At 41.4% G+C, this 15133-nt stretch overlaps 1 protein-coding gene across 4 annotated transcripts in view; it reads right to left on the reverse strand.

The window, feature by feature from the left end:
• B3GNTL1 (UDP-GlcNAc:betaGal beta-1,3-N-acetylglucosaminyltransferase like 1) overlaps positions 1-15133 on the reverse strand; it is a 348739-nt gene that overhangs the window by 44531 nt on the left and 289075 nt on the right. For all 4 annotated transcript variants that reach the window (XM_030208046.1, XM_030208044.1, XM_030208045.1 and 1 more), the window contains one exon: positions 11990-12114. In XM_030208046.1, the coding sequence (XP_030063906.1) occupies positions 11990-12114 (125 nt within the window). The remainder of the gene's footprint in view (positions 1-11989; positions 12115-15133) is intronic.

Here is a 15133-nt window from a genome sequence, read left to right on the forward strand (position 1 = left end):
GTCTTGAAGCTTGGGAAAGTACTTCAGCTAAACATATGGGAGAGTATCTTTGAGAATCAATGTAAATTCATGATGCAATACCCACCAGCAAACATTCTCAGGAGTTGCGCCATATTCTAGAACTTACTCCCAGAGGGGTTACGTCTAACTCAAGACTACCTCTACTTCAGAAAGCAAGCGAAAGTCTGGATCTTTTCCCAAGCCTTTCATACATATGGAGGCTCATTTTCGAAAGAGAAGGATGCTCATCTTTCGACACAAATCGGAAGACGGGCGTCCTTCTCACAGGGTCGTCCAAATCGGTATAATTGAAAGCCAATTTTGGACGTCCCCAACTGCTTTCCATCGCAGGGACGGCCAAAGTTCACTGGGGTGTGTCAGAGGCGTAGCTAAAGTGAGACTTAGGCGTGGCCTAACACATGGACGTCCTCGATCCATAATGGAAAAAAAGGGCGTCCCTGACGAGCACTTGGACAACTTTACCTGGTCCTGTATTTCTTACGACTAAGGCACAAAAAGGTGCCCGAACTGACCAGATGACCACCGGAGCGAATCGGAGATGACCTCCCCTTACTCCCCCAGTAGTCACTAACCCCCTCCCACCCTCAAAAAAAAAGCTTTCAAAATATTTTGTGCCAGCCTCAAATGTCATACTCGGGTCCATCACAGCAGTATGCAGGTCCCTGGAGCAGTTTTAGTGGGTGCAGTGCAGTTCAGGCAGGCGGACCCAGCCCCATCCCCACCCCCTACCTGTTATACTTGTGGTGGTAAATGTGAGTCCTCCAAAACCCATCAGAAACCCACTGTACCCACATGTACGTACCTCCCTTCACCCGTAAGGGCTATGGTAGTGGTGTACAGTTGTGGGTAGTGGGTTTTGGGGGACTCGGCACACCAGGTAAGGGAGCTATGCACCTGGAAGCAATTTATGAAGTCCACTGCAGTGCCCCCTAGGGTGCCTGGTTGGTGTCCTGGCATGTCAGGGGGACCAGTGCACTACGAATGCTGGCTCCTCCCATGACCAAAGGGCTTACATTTGGTCATTTCTGAGATGGGCGTCCTTGGTTTTCATCATCGCTGAAAATCAGAAATGACCAAGTCTAGGGATGACCATCTCTAAGGACGACCTAAATTTCAAGATTTGGGCGTCCCCGACCGTATTATCGAAACGAAAGTTGGACGTCCATCTTGTTTCGATAATACGGGTTTCCCCGCCCCTCCATCGGGACGTTTTGCAAGGACGTCCTCAGCAAAACTTGGGCGTCCCTTTCAATTATGCCCCTCATGGTGTCTGACCATATATTCACACCACACCCAGACTAGCTTGCTGCTCACCCTGTAACTCAAGACCAGTTCTTCATATCTTGTTTAAATGTGCATAGAACTTGTGTTGAGTTTAGCCACCCATCTATTCATTCTAATTGACTTTGTACTACCCATATCGTTCCCATCTATATATTTGCACTTGGCCCCTGGCTGCATAGTAAGATGTTTCATTGTATTGTAGGAACAGCATTAGCTACATATCTATGTTATTCAAATGTTCTAATGCGTATATTTCTGATACTGTTTCAAGTTAGTCCTATTAGTAGGTTTCAATTCACCATTTCCAATTTTACATCATTGATTGTATTTATGTTTATATTTGGTCATTTTACTATTGCTGTTAACAAAATTGTGAGTTTTATGTTAAACTGTGCCTGCTGTACATCACCTTGGGTGAATCTCTTCATAAAGGCAGCTAATAAATCACAATAAAATAAAAATAAATGCATGAAGGTCAAACAGAAGGCCTAATGAACTTATCATCCTCTTTCAAACAGCGGCAGTCCTGCTGGGTTAGCCATTTCTGGGATTTTCTTTGGCGTGCGCTCAGGGCAGGACTACCGCCAGCAGCCACATTGGGCTGGCGGTAGTCCCGGAAGAGCGAGCAGCAAGCCCACATTAGGCTTACTGCCGCTCTGTCAAAGGGCCCCTAAGGTCCCTGTTTACTAAGCCATGCTGTAGGGCGGAAAATTTAAGGGAGAGATGGCCTTAACCCAAGTCCCTAAGGAAAGTTAATCTGGATCCCGCGGCATCGGGCGCACTGTTACATTTCAGGGGAGAGCAGTCTTTTGCTCATGATTATTGAGTGATTCATTCATCGGAGCCCTTAGCATCTGGTTTTACCGGCGCAGGGCTCATGAGATAAGTAAAAGTTTCTCATGTTTTGTTTGATATGTCATTTATGCTGGCTGAGTTGGTCAATTGCAGTGCATTTGTTCGGTGGGCACACAATTGCACTTAGCACAAAATAGAACATTATTGCACATAAAATACCACAATAGTGAGAGAGCAACCCAATGAATGAAGTGCAGCGTTTCACCCGTTAGTGGTCTTTAGTGACTACCACATGGGTGTTTCTGAGGACGTTCCTCTCTCATTGTCAGATTTGGTACATTCTCCTGAATATCCAGGTACAGCAGTGACCAGCATTTCTATCCAGACAGCTAACTGGATAAAGTTAGGATAACCATAGTCTTCTGCCCATGGATGAAGGGGTTCATGCGCTTCTCAGAACTGAAAATAGGCATTGAAACTTTCAGCGCTCAAGGAAACTGCTCATTCTGCTGCTGGTCACTTGGAATTCTCAAACATACGACAGAAATGCCAGGGCAGGAAGATGAAAAATACAAAAGACAGCAACTATGGCCTTCTGGAACTGTTCTATACCTGAAAATCTAACGCTTAACAGGCTAAAACACTACCTGCAATGCAAGACTCAGAGGTGTAACTTATTGGGTCTGGGTAACCTAGCAAAGATGTCACCATCTGCTGGCATTCCATTTCAGAGTCTCTGGGAGCCATGTGAAGCTGAACAGCTTTTTCCACAGATACGCAGCTTTCCATTTGCATGGTCAAATCTTTAAAATGTGTCAGCATATCACATTCTTGTTGCTCTTATAAATCCAACATTCAAGGAATTTGGAAAATGCAAGAGAACTCAAAATGCATCCTATCCACAATCATTGAGGCACTGCTTCTAAAAAAAAAAAGGAAGGAGAGAGAAAGAAAACATATGCCTCACGAGCAGGGAACAGAATCTGTTTCAGATTCATATAGAAAACCAGAAGTAGTAGAACAATTTCTATGAAAATACCATCTCAATGGAACTGCATGCTTCTAGGGCAGTAGTTCTTAACCCAGTTTTCGGGATACATACAACCAGTCAGGTTTTCGGGATATTCACAATGAATATACATGAGAAAGATTTGCATATAATGAAGGCAATGCATATTCATTGTGGATATCCTGAAAAGCTGAATGGCTGAGTGTGTCTCAAGTACTGAGTTAAGAACCCCTGTTCTAGGGGCAGGTATGTGTTGAGGATCTGAAAAATGTTCTTTTATACAAGATGAATTCTTATTGGAAAGGTTTCCCCAGGGAAAAGCCAGTGTCAGGACTTGTAGAAATAAGTTCTACCAGATCTATTGTGCTGTAAGTCCAGACAATGACAGAAAATGTGCTTCAGAGTCATGTTTACTTTTGCATTGGATGCAAAGCTGGATTCAGGCATGGAAAATGTATGATTGGGCCTAGAGCCCAAGATGATTAGGGGTCCTCTGCATTATGCTGTAATGTGGTCCTGGAGTTATGTCCTAAATGTTGCCTCTGGTTCTGTCCTGGAGCATCCTCCCTGTGCTTTTGGTTTGCCTTTTTCCTTAACCCACCTCCTATGCATGAAAGATTTGTTTTCCTGATCTAAACCCTTGTTTCTGTCTGAACCACTTATGTTTGCAAACATTCTTTTCCCATCGTATCCCCCCAATACTTCTCAATTCAACACTATAAAGATTTTTCCTATCTATGATAAGAGCCAGCGGGGGGTTAAAGATGTAGTTATGTCACGATGTTGGGGAAGGGGGGTCCTTACACTTTTTGACCAAGGCCTCACCAAACTAAATCCTGAGGGAGGTTATATGCATAAAACGTTGGTGCACACAAACAGAGCACTTACTGTTACGTAGGGACATTTGGGTCAGAGAATTACCCTAATTAATAGGTACAGGTCTCAGTTCAGCTAATGCAGGCCTTAGGTACACAAACAGGTATGGCACTATAAGTTACTTTAAGTGATACATGCATACGCATTCCTAGGGCAGAGAATAGGCAGAGCAGGCATGAGACTGGCAGATAGGCACATATTTGGTAAAATACTCTAATCCATATATTCTTACTGTCCGATATAAGCACACAAATACATCTGTCATGGAGGTGTTCCCACCTTCCTTGGGATAATTTTGTAAAAACACACAGGTGCATACAGTGCAACATATGCACCTTTATGTTTTTTCTGCCTAAGCGCCTTATTATAAACTTGCTCTGCCTGGTAGAGCCAAGAAAATCATTGAGCCCAGCATCTCATCTTCAACCGCAGTCAGTCTGGGTCACAAGCATTTGACAGATCCCAAAAAATTGAAAAAATTTTCAAAGCTCATTTCAAGCATGGTTTTATTAGAAATAGTCTTGTCAGATGAATCTGGTTAACTTCTTTGACTGGGCGACCAAACAGTTGGATTTAGGGGGGAGCACTAGATGTAATGTACTTAAATTTAGCAAAATCTTTGACATAGTTCCTCATAGGCGACTGATAAATAAACTGGATGCCCTCAGAATAGGCCCTAAAGTGACTGATTGGGATAGAAACTGGTTAAGTGGAAGGAAACAGAGAGTGGTGGTAAACGGAGTTCATTCTGAGGAAAAGGATATTAACAACAGTATGCCGCAGGGATCGGTTCTTGGACCGGCTCTTTTAACATCTGTGTGAGTGATATTATGGAAGGGCTGTCTAGTGAGAGAGGTGTTCCATCCTCTTTATCATCTTTGTTGGTTTGTCGCCCTTCTCCGAACCTTTTCTAATTTTGCTATGTTCTTTTTGAGATGGGGCAACCAGAACCGCGCTTGAAGGAGATGGACCCACAGGCCATTTAATTCTTTTACTGTATCTTCACTTTTTACAAATTATTATTATTTACAATTAATGATCTTTTGTGTTTGTACTATAGTTTCTTGAAGTCCATTAATCTTTTAGCCTCGAGCATCCACTCTGAGAAGACATTCCATACAATACTCTAGGAAAAAAATTCCATTATCAGTTAATGGTCACCCTTCGTACATGACACCTAATGCAATTTATACAATATTTTGCGAACTCCACAGTTCAGTATAATGGATGTTCAAAGTGATGGTAGCATCTGATTGACTGATCATCTTTGTTAACAATCTATAAAAGATATTACTGCAGCTGCTGTTGCCAATTCAAAATAAAATTGTTCCTTTCATCTGTTTTTACTGTCTCAAATTTGGTGACTTCCCAAATTTAAGCTAACAAACTCAAAAGTACAGGTAATATGTGTAACATGTAACTTACGGCAGTCTATAAGTAAAAGTGGGTTTTGTTTTGGTTTTTTGCATTCTTCTTTCTGAAGAATGCTCAGTAAATGTTTCAGTATCCTTAGTATAAGGACATAGTAGAGAACTGGTAGTGTCATCAGATAGAAATATTACATGAGCATAAACATCCAATAAAACCAGCAACTCCCTTGCTTCTCTCCAGGTTTCAATTCAACAAGGCTGCTTCAGGGCACTTGGTTCAGTGCCATACTTTCATAGATGAAAGGAATTCTGGATTTGGTGCAAAATATCCTCTGATGAAATCTAGCATTAGGGATAGACCCGGTGCAAAGCTTTTAGCTTCAGTGACCACCTCGTGACACTTGTTTTCTCAATTTTCCACAGCATGCGATACCCCCAGAAGGGAAGCCTAATGGAGTAATGTGAGGACAACACATTATTCCAGGCAGCGCATGGGATTAGCTTTTCAAACGGAAGATAACCCTACACTTACTATTGTAGGTAAAGCGTTCTTATTTTTTTTTTCTTTCAGCCAAGCAATTTTCTCCTACCTCTTGGGCTTTAAGTTGACTCAGAACCTGCCTTACTGGGCTTCAGCACCATGGGGGTAATTCTACAACACAGGTGCTAACATGTGCTGATTACATGAATGTTTAAAATAATGGCATTCACATGCATAAACTCAGCAACACAACGAAGCCATAACCTACAATGAACAATATATCACGCTCCTTCTCTTGATTCTCTAATGTTCTGTAACAACATCACTCTGTATTTGTTTCATCACCGGAGGTGGCTAACACCTCACGGTACTATATAAGCCACATTGAGCCTGCAAAGAGGTGGGAAAATGTGGGGTAGAAATGCAACAAATAAATAAATAAATAAAGGATGTGCACACATGTGCGTAAATGCCAAAATTTTGCCTAAGTGTAAACCCCCGGATTCTATATCGTGTGCCTAGAGTTACATGTAGTTCTGCACATAAATCTAGGTGTATTCTATAACTACGTGTGTAGATTAATTGTTTTAACAAGCTGTTAAGCGTTAACAGCTCTTAACAAGCAATAATGAGCACTAATTGGCAAAAATTAGAATTTATGTGGTATGTTGCTAAGTGTGATCTGTAATCTTTTGCGCCTAAATTCTAACGTGCACAGGCAAAAAGGGCATGGAAATGGGAATTTTGTGGACGTTCCAAAATCTACGCAAGTAAATGGTCGTGCATAGATTTACACATATGAACTACGCCTAAAAGTATTCTAAATACTGCGTGTATGCAGTATTTAGAATATGCTTAGGCATAATTGCCTAACTTGTGTTAATTTTAGGCGTCATTTATAGAACCGGGCCCGTAAGGGGTGGGCATACTGATGGGCGGAGTCAGAGCAGGACTTACTCACACATGTAACTTTTAGAATGCTGTAACAACTGCCTCTTATCCCATCCCCTGTTCCAAGTTGCTCCTCCTCTTCCACCAAGTTCTACTCTTATTGCCTTCTTCTCTGCTTTTGACCATCCCTCATTTTCCCAGGTTGCTAAGACGGCCTCTTCCTTGAAACCCTCCTGTGGCTTCTCCAGCCTCTTCCTTGAAACCCTCATGTGGCTTCTCCAACCTCTTCTGCCTTCCCTCCACTCTTTGGTCACTGCCAGCCTTGCAGCTGGAGTGTTTCCAACTCCTTGGAAGCAAGTAGTGATACATTCCACCATTAAGAACCTCAAATCAGACTAGTCCTCTGTTGGTAACTATCAGCCCATCTCCAATTTGCCTTTTGTCTCAAAAATCATTGAGAAGTTCCCTGCCACACAACTTACCAATTTCTTAGAGAAGATAAATGCTCTCCACCCCAGCAGACTGGCTTTCATATTCATCATTCCACTGAACTCTCCCTCCCAGGGCTGAAGGAAAGATGTTGTCCTGATTTCTCTTCTCAGCTGTCTTTGATTTAGTCAGCCATAGCAAATTTCTTCTACGACTTGTGGATCTTTGCATCACTGGCATTTGTTTGTTCTGATTTTACTATTATCTTGCTAACTTTTCCTTTGTAGTCCACCATTGTGGCATCATTTCTACTCCCTGATCCCTTCTTTCTCGAGTACCTCAAGGCTCTACCCTAGGTGCAATACTTTTCAATATCTTCTTGGCCCCTTTAACCCTTCTGTTCCTTTGGTTTACCTTTTTCATTTACTGTGATGATATCCAGCTTATCTACCCCCTTGATTCCTATTCTCCCTAACATTTACTACCTCATCATCCAAGTTGGCTTACTGAGCATGAACTCAATATCACTTAGTCCAAGGTCTTAATCTTCTTACTTCAACCAGCCCTTTCTGACTTGCCCACACTCACTATTAAGAGCACATTTCTCCCTTATAAAATAGCTGTTAGAGTTTTAGGGGTTACTTTAGACCAGGAACTTTTTTATGCCAACACATTTCTCAAATCATTTCCTCTTGCTTCTTCACCTTATGCCAGATTAGATCAGTGCGCTCCTTTCACAAGCTATCATCTCACCAAGGCTCTTGTCATTTCAAAACTCGATTATTGCAACTCCATCTTAACTGGTCTTCCCACTTCCCAGATTCCATCTGGTCCAAAATACAGCTATCAGGCTCCTCCATGGAAAGAAAAAATTAGAGTATGTTACCCCTGTCTTTCGAACAGAGCACTGGCTGTGACCAGTCTACTAAGAATGTTGGCTCCTTCTACATCCCAATGGCTTGATTTTGTGCATTTTTTGCTGAAAATGGACCAAAAAGATAAATGCACAGAGCACAACAACATCATTTTAAAAAAAAAAAAAAGACAGACTTTCTTTTATGAAAATGGCTATATTCCCCACATGAACTTTAGATGTTTTGAGCAAAATGTCCAAAGCTGGACAGAGGTGTCATATCGAAAATGCCTCTCCATGTAACTTTTTAAGCCTAACTGCTTTGAAAATATGCCTCCACATAACTTTGTAAGTCTAAGTACTTTAAAGATACAGGACATATTGAGGCATATTTTTAAAGTAAAAGCAACAAAACTATTACTTAAGTACAGTAACTAGTTACTTTACTTAGGTGTCCTTTTACTAAGCACGTCCTAACACAGGAATCTCCTTTGCATAAAGGCCAATTCAAGCACGATCGTAAATTCAACTTTTTTCAATTATATCTTTTCCTTGTAGTGCGCTAATGTTTGCACTAGCACACAGCCACTGAAAAAAAAATTAACGTGGGAACCCTCACCACCACTAGGAAGGAATTAGGGACTTCTGTGTTGTCAGTATTATTCAGTTAGCACATGCTAATGTCAACCCACTAACTGATGAGCGCTTCCACACCCATTTTCCACCCCTGACATGCAAAATGTTTTTTTTTATATAAATACTGCATGTTTAGCAAGCACAAATGGCAAAACTAATGCAAAATGCTTTCATGCGTCCTGCATTAGACCATTTTTCCCACGTTAAGTGCACGTTAGCACTTAATACGATTTAGTTAAAAGGCCCCTTAGTTACTATACAAGACTGGTGGTATCTAGGAATGGAGTAGCAGCCTAATGGTTAGAGCAGTGGGCTGAGACCCAGGGAAGGCTTTCGAAACCCCACATGAGCATGGCAACTGATACTATGGTGGCATGACAGTGTGCAATAATTTGTGCGTAGGGCTTCTTTTACAAAGCCACACTGTCGATTCTCAGTAAGGCAAATGAGAGGAAGCCCATTCAATTCCTGTGGGTTTACTCTCATTTGCTGCGTGGGAATCGCTGGCGAAGCTTTGTAAAATAAGACCTAACTGCATGCTGCGCTAAGGAGCAGGAACTTGGCAATTTATGGGTATGAACTGCAACCTGCAGTTAGCTCACAGTACATACCATTTGCTGTCATTTGTGCAGTTACACTAAGGGCCCTGTTTACTAAGACGAGTTAGCGTTTTGAACGTGCCTACAATTAGCACGTGCGCTAATCATGTAGGCGCCTATAGGGATACTGTAGGCGCATACACGAGTAATGTGTGTACATGGTTAACACGTGTAAAAAACGCTAACGTGCCTAGAACGCAGTTTAGTAAATAGGGCCCTAAATGCCTCCTCAAGAGGGGGCATTAAACGAATCCACGCAAATTGCAAACAGGGCCCTGTTTACTAAGCCATGCTGTAGGTGTGCTAATGTTTTAGCGCTTGCTAAAAATTAGTGCTCGCTAACGATAGAAACACCTATTATATTCCTACGGGTGTCTCTAGCTTTAGCGCACACTAAAACGTCTGTGCGCCTACAGCGCGGCTTAGCAAACAGGGACTTAATGGGTGGTAAACATTTCACTGCTGTTAACTGCAGAGGACATGCCCTCAACAAGTACTGCACAGGCTTTGCTCTTATCACCCATTAATTTGTGTAGTTAAAGAATTGTGGGGGTCTTTTACTAAAGATTAGCTTGAGTTATTTGCAGCAGGGCCCAAAGGAATAAAATGGGACCTGCTGCAGATAACTCAAGCTAATCTTTAGTAAAACACCCCCTGAAACTACAAAAAAAAAAACAAACTTAACACACATTAGTAAAAGGATGCCTTTTTTTTTAAAGCAAGGATGTAACCTGGGGTGTAAGTTACAGAAGGTGATAACTCTAGTTTGAATCAGATTTTTTTTTCTTAAATCTAACTCTTCATCTCTTTACTTTATGTTGGCTCTTCCTGTTGCCTTTTTATTGGTTTATGTATGATTGTAATTATTATATACATTTTATATTCTTGTTTTGTTTTATACTTGAGTTATTTTTACTATTGGGCTCATTTTCGAAACAGAAGGGCGTCCATCTTTCAACATAAATCGGAAGATGGACGCCCTTCTCCCAGGGATGTCCAAATCGGTATAATCAAAGCTCAATTTAGGACATCTTCAACTGCAGTCCGTCGCAAGGACATCCAAAGTTCAAGGGGGTTTGTTGGAGGCGCAGCGAAGGCGGGACATGGGCGTGCCTAACACTTGGACGTCTTTGACCCATAATCGAAAAAAACAAGGACGTCCCTGACAAACACTTGGACGTTTTCACCCGGACTTGTTTTTCTTACGACTAAGGTACAAAAAGGTGCCCGAAATGACCAGATGACCACCAGAGAGACCTTCCCTTACTCCCCCAGTAGTCACTAACCCCCTCCCACCCTCAAAAAACATCTTTAAAAATATTTCGTGCCAGCCTCTATGCCGGCCTCAGATATCAATGACAGTGCATGCAGGTCCCTGGAGTAGTTTTAGTGGGTACTGCAGTGCACTTCAGACAGACGGACCCAGGCCCATACCCCCCTACCCGTTACGTTTGTGGAGGAAACAGCAAGCCCTCCAAAACCCACCACAAACCCACTGTACCCACATCTAGGTGGCCCCCTTAACCCGTAAGGGCTATGGTAGTGGTGTACAGTTGGGGGCAGTGGGTTTGGGGGGGGGGTTGGGGGGCTCAGCACACAAGGTAAGGGAGCTATGTACCTGGGAGCAATTTATGAAGTCCACTGCAGTGCCCCCTAGGGTGCCCGGTTGGTGTCCTGGCATGTCACGGGGTCCAGTGCACTACAAATGCTGGCTCCTCCCATGACCAAATGGCTTGCATTTGGCCGTGTTTGACATGGACGTCTTTGGTTTCGAAAATCGCCGAAAATCAGAAATGTCCATGTCTAGGGACTGCAAAATTTAAGGATTTGGACGTCCCTGAGGGTATTTTCGAAAAGAAAGATGGACGTGCATCTTGTTTCAAAAATATGGGTTTCCCCGCCCCTAGATTTCGCCGTTTTGCAAGGACGTCCAAATCGCAACTTGGACGTCCCTTTCGAAAATGCCCCTCCACGTAACATTTCTGTTTCTTTTAGGATTGTGAATTGATATGATGGACTTTACCTTGACCCTTATAGTAGGAATGGTGAGTTAGAAAATTTTTACAACACATAAACAAATACAACAAACATCTGAGAACAAGACTCGCACAAGGTTAATAAAAGGTCTTGAAAAAGTAGTATTCAATAAAAACAGAGACAACACCAAACTGAACAAGAACAATTAAATGCCCAGTAATGCACCAGAAAAAGTAACTTCAATATGGACTAGCGTTATGTGCTGTTAAACTTCTATAGCCATCCTGAAAAATGACAAGCAGATGTATATTTGACTTATTTCTCAGAGTGGCTTTTCACGCTTGTTTTCCACCATAATCTATTTTCTATCTGGATAATATTGTAACATCTGTTTTAGAAAAGGCTTCCCAGGGTGATATACCATGTGTACTCTTGGAAAGGCTCATGTCTTAGCTGCAAATTCAGTTTAGATAATTTCCTTCCTGTTCTGGTTACCAAAGCTGCTGGCTACAAGAGTGCTGCGCAATGAATATGGAGAGGGAAATGGAAAAAGTTAGGTACTTTGCACGCTCATTTGCATATAAGTAGCTAGAATGTTGCTATACAGCAGCTAAGCCTGATCTAAAAATTTTGGAAGCAAATCAAAAAGACTGGCTGTGATAAGCATATTTAGTGGATTATGTCATAAACCTTACATTGACTATGCACTATTTCTGGGAGAAAACGCAACAAAGCAGTTCTTTAACAGAAAAGAAAACTGTTTCTTACTCGAGAACCGAATGAGTAGCTGCCTCAGGATGGTAACGATACTGAAGGAGACACTGATCTACTCGCAAGACTTCACCACCCTTCTGGAGATGTCTGTAAAAGAACAGCAAATCTTCTGGGACACCCTAAAAGACAAATATTCAGCTGAAGAAAAAGATTACCAGCAAGTCATAGTTTAATTAATGCATTCTTGATGGCAGAGCCTTATTTAGGGTAAAAAAAAAAAAAAGAATAAATATTTTTTTCAAATAACTGAAGACAGTGTGGAATGTCATTATCAATGCCAAATATTTCCCAGCTGGTGCTATGATTTTATACAAATAAAAGATTAAATTACTTGAAAACCAGTTGGGATTCCTTGAAAATGAAGTAGTGTTAAATTAAGCAAAATTGATTTGGGGGACGTTACAGCAGTGAAGCAACAGATTTGTTCTCACTTTTATTAAAGTTTATTAAAACTCTAAGGGCTCTGTTTACTAAGAAGTTATAGGTGCGTTAATGTTTTTAACGCGGTTAACCATGTACGCGCCTACAATATCCCTATAGGCACCTACATGGTTAGCGCGTGCACTAAGTGTAGGCACGCTAAAAACACTAACGCACCTTAATAAACAGGGCCCTAAATTGTTTTGTTTTTTTACAAATTTACTATATTTATATCCCATCTTTATCCAAGGTGGGTAACAATGGTCACATACATCGACTTAGATATATAGCAGTTGCAAACATAGGAACCTCTCAATGCTATGTTATTAATATTATAAAGAAGGAAAAGACTTCAGATGCTCAACCTTCTCTGCCTTCAATTGAAACAACAGTGCATGGTTGACGCCTTCAATATCCACCATTGACTTTGCTCCTTAAGAAGCTCAAAAGCAAAACAGAGGCTTGCTGTAGAGCGTCCCCAGCCAGGCAATTGCTACAAGCTCAGATAAGTGCAGTTCATATTTTTCCATATATATGGGACCATAAAAAGTATTCCCCATATGAGTTAAAGGTGATTACAAATTGGAGGTTTTTGAGTTCTGAGGAGCTCGCCCGATATCCACTTTAAAAAGAAAACCTCTTCAATGGTGGATATTGAAGGCGTCAATCACGCACTGTTGTTTCAATCGATGGCAGAGAAGGTTGAGGATCTGAAGTCTTTTCCTCCTTTACAATATTAATAACATAGCATTGAGAGGTTCATTTATGATTGTAGAGATTGAACTAAGATTCGCTGGTAATACACCATCAGTTATTTGAATTAAACATAGGAAGATGAAACATGATCAGTAAACTGGATGTAACTGGAACGAAGGGAAGAAAGAAGAAAAAAATACAATTAAAGAGTCATACAGATAAGTTCTCATGTAGCTGCAAAGGCCTTAACAAACAGATACATTTTTAGCAATCGCTTGAATTGTTGAGTATCTTCACATGATCTCAGGGCAAAGTAATAGCAGAAATCCTTTATAACCTGAGTAGGACTTATAACTCACCATATTTTAATAAACTGATTACAATCTCTTGTGTCTTCATATACCATGAATGCAGATTGGCTATTCCAGGATAATATGGTGTAGCATAGGTTTAATTAAGTGGACACTGGAAGTGATGTCATAGCTGACCTCATAAGTGGATCTTGCCAATATATCCATAAAAAGCATCTACACATATACTTCCCCTCTAAGATCATTCGGGTCAATATTCAGTCACTGCGGTCAGCATTTTTTAAACACTGGCTGTGGTGATGAAAAAAATATCTGGATATTCAGCACCGCTATCCAATATTCAGATGTCGATTAATGCTGAAACTCATCTATGCTGAAACAGCAGCAAACTCTGAATACATAAAACTGAATTCTGTATATGGGATCTAGGTAGTAAATGGGGCACTCAAGTCAAAATGGTCACACTTTCTGTGTAATTTACAAAAGAACCTTCTGAACACCAAGCCTTTTGTAAAATATGTATAAGGACACATGAGAATACACAAGCAGATGCTGACACGGCCAGCAAGCACAGCCATTTCTGTAAGAAACAAGTTTTAAAAAAAGAGAGGGGAATCACTGGGAGTCCTGTTGTTGTAAGTACAGTGAAACCTCGGTTTTCGTCGATAATCCGTCCGAAAACAATCGGCGAAATCCGAAACCGATGAAAACCGAGGCAATTAACGAGGACGGCCAAAATCGGGAGGACGTCCATCTTCTGATACAAATTGGGAGATGGACGTCCTTCTTTTTCGACGAAATCTGAGGCAACCAACGAAAACCGAGACAAATTTCTCGTCGAAAAAATCAACGAAATCCGAAACCAACGAAAACCGAGGTACTACTCTACTGATTTTGTAAACTGTATGTGTAAACCTCATTATTTACATACATAGGAGTGGAGGAGTAGCGTAATGGTTAGTGTAGTGGGTTGCGAACCTGGGGAACTGGGCTCAATTCCCGCTGCTGCCTGATGGTCAGCAGTGGGTTGAGATTCTGGGGAACCAGGTTCAAGTCCCTCTGCAGCTCCGTGTAACCCTGGGCAAGTCACTTAACCTTCTGTTGCCCCAGGTACAACAGTAATGCAATGTGGTACTTAAAGTATGAGCCCACTAGGGACAGACCCAGCAAAACTGCTTAGGTTTAAGAGGTATATGAATGAATGAATAAGTGCCAAATACTATAAAAACTGACATCCAGTATCGGTCAGTTAAAGAGCTGAGCAACATAACTCTTTTTAGTGAATTTTTGAAAGGTGTTTAAACTCCAGATAGGTAAGCACGATTGCCCCCTCTGTCACTGGTGCAAATCCCAAGTATATTTATTTATTTATTTATTTATTAGGATTTATTTACCGCCTTTTTGAAGGAATTCACTCAAGGAGGTGTATAGTAAGAATAGATCAAACATGAGCAACAGGCAATTACAGCAGTAAAACTATTCAAATAGCAATACAAAGTATGGCGTGGAGGGGCATTTTCGAAAGGTCGTCCAAGTATGAATTAGGACGCCCTTGTGAAGTCGGCCAAAATCAGGTAGGTATAATCAAAAAATAGTATGGACGTCCTTAGACATTCCCTTATCGCAGTGCAAAACGCCCAAATCAGGGACGCCCAAAGTATAGTAAAAAGGACGTCCCTAAAACATTCACTGTACTTGCCAATTTGTCATC

Source organism: Microcaecilia unicolor, chromosome 6, assembly GCF_901765095.1.
Source record: "Microcaecilia unicolor chromosome 6, aMicUni1.1, whole genome shotgun sequence".
NCBI classification, from domain to species: Eukaryota; Metazoa; Chordata; class Amphibia; order Gymnophiona; family Siphonopidae; genus Microcaecilia; species Microcaecilia unicolor.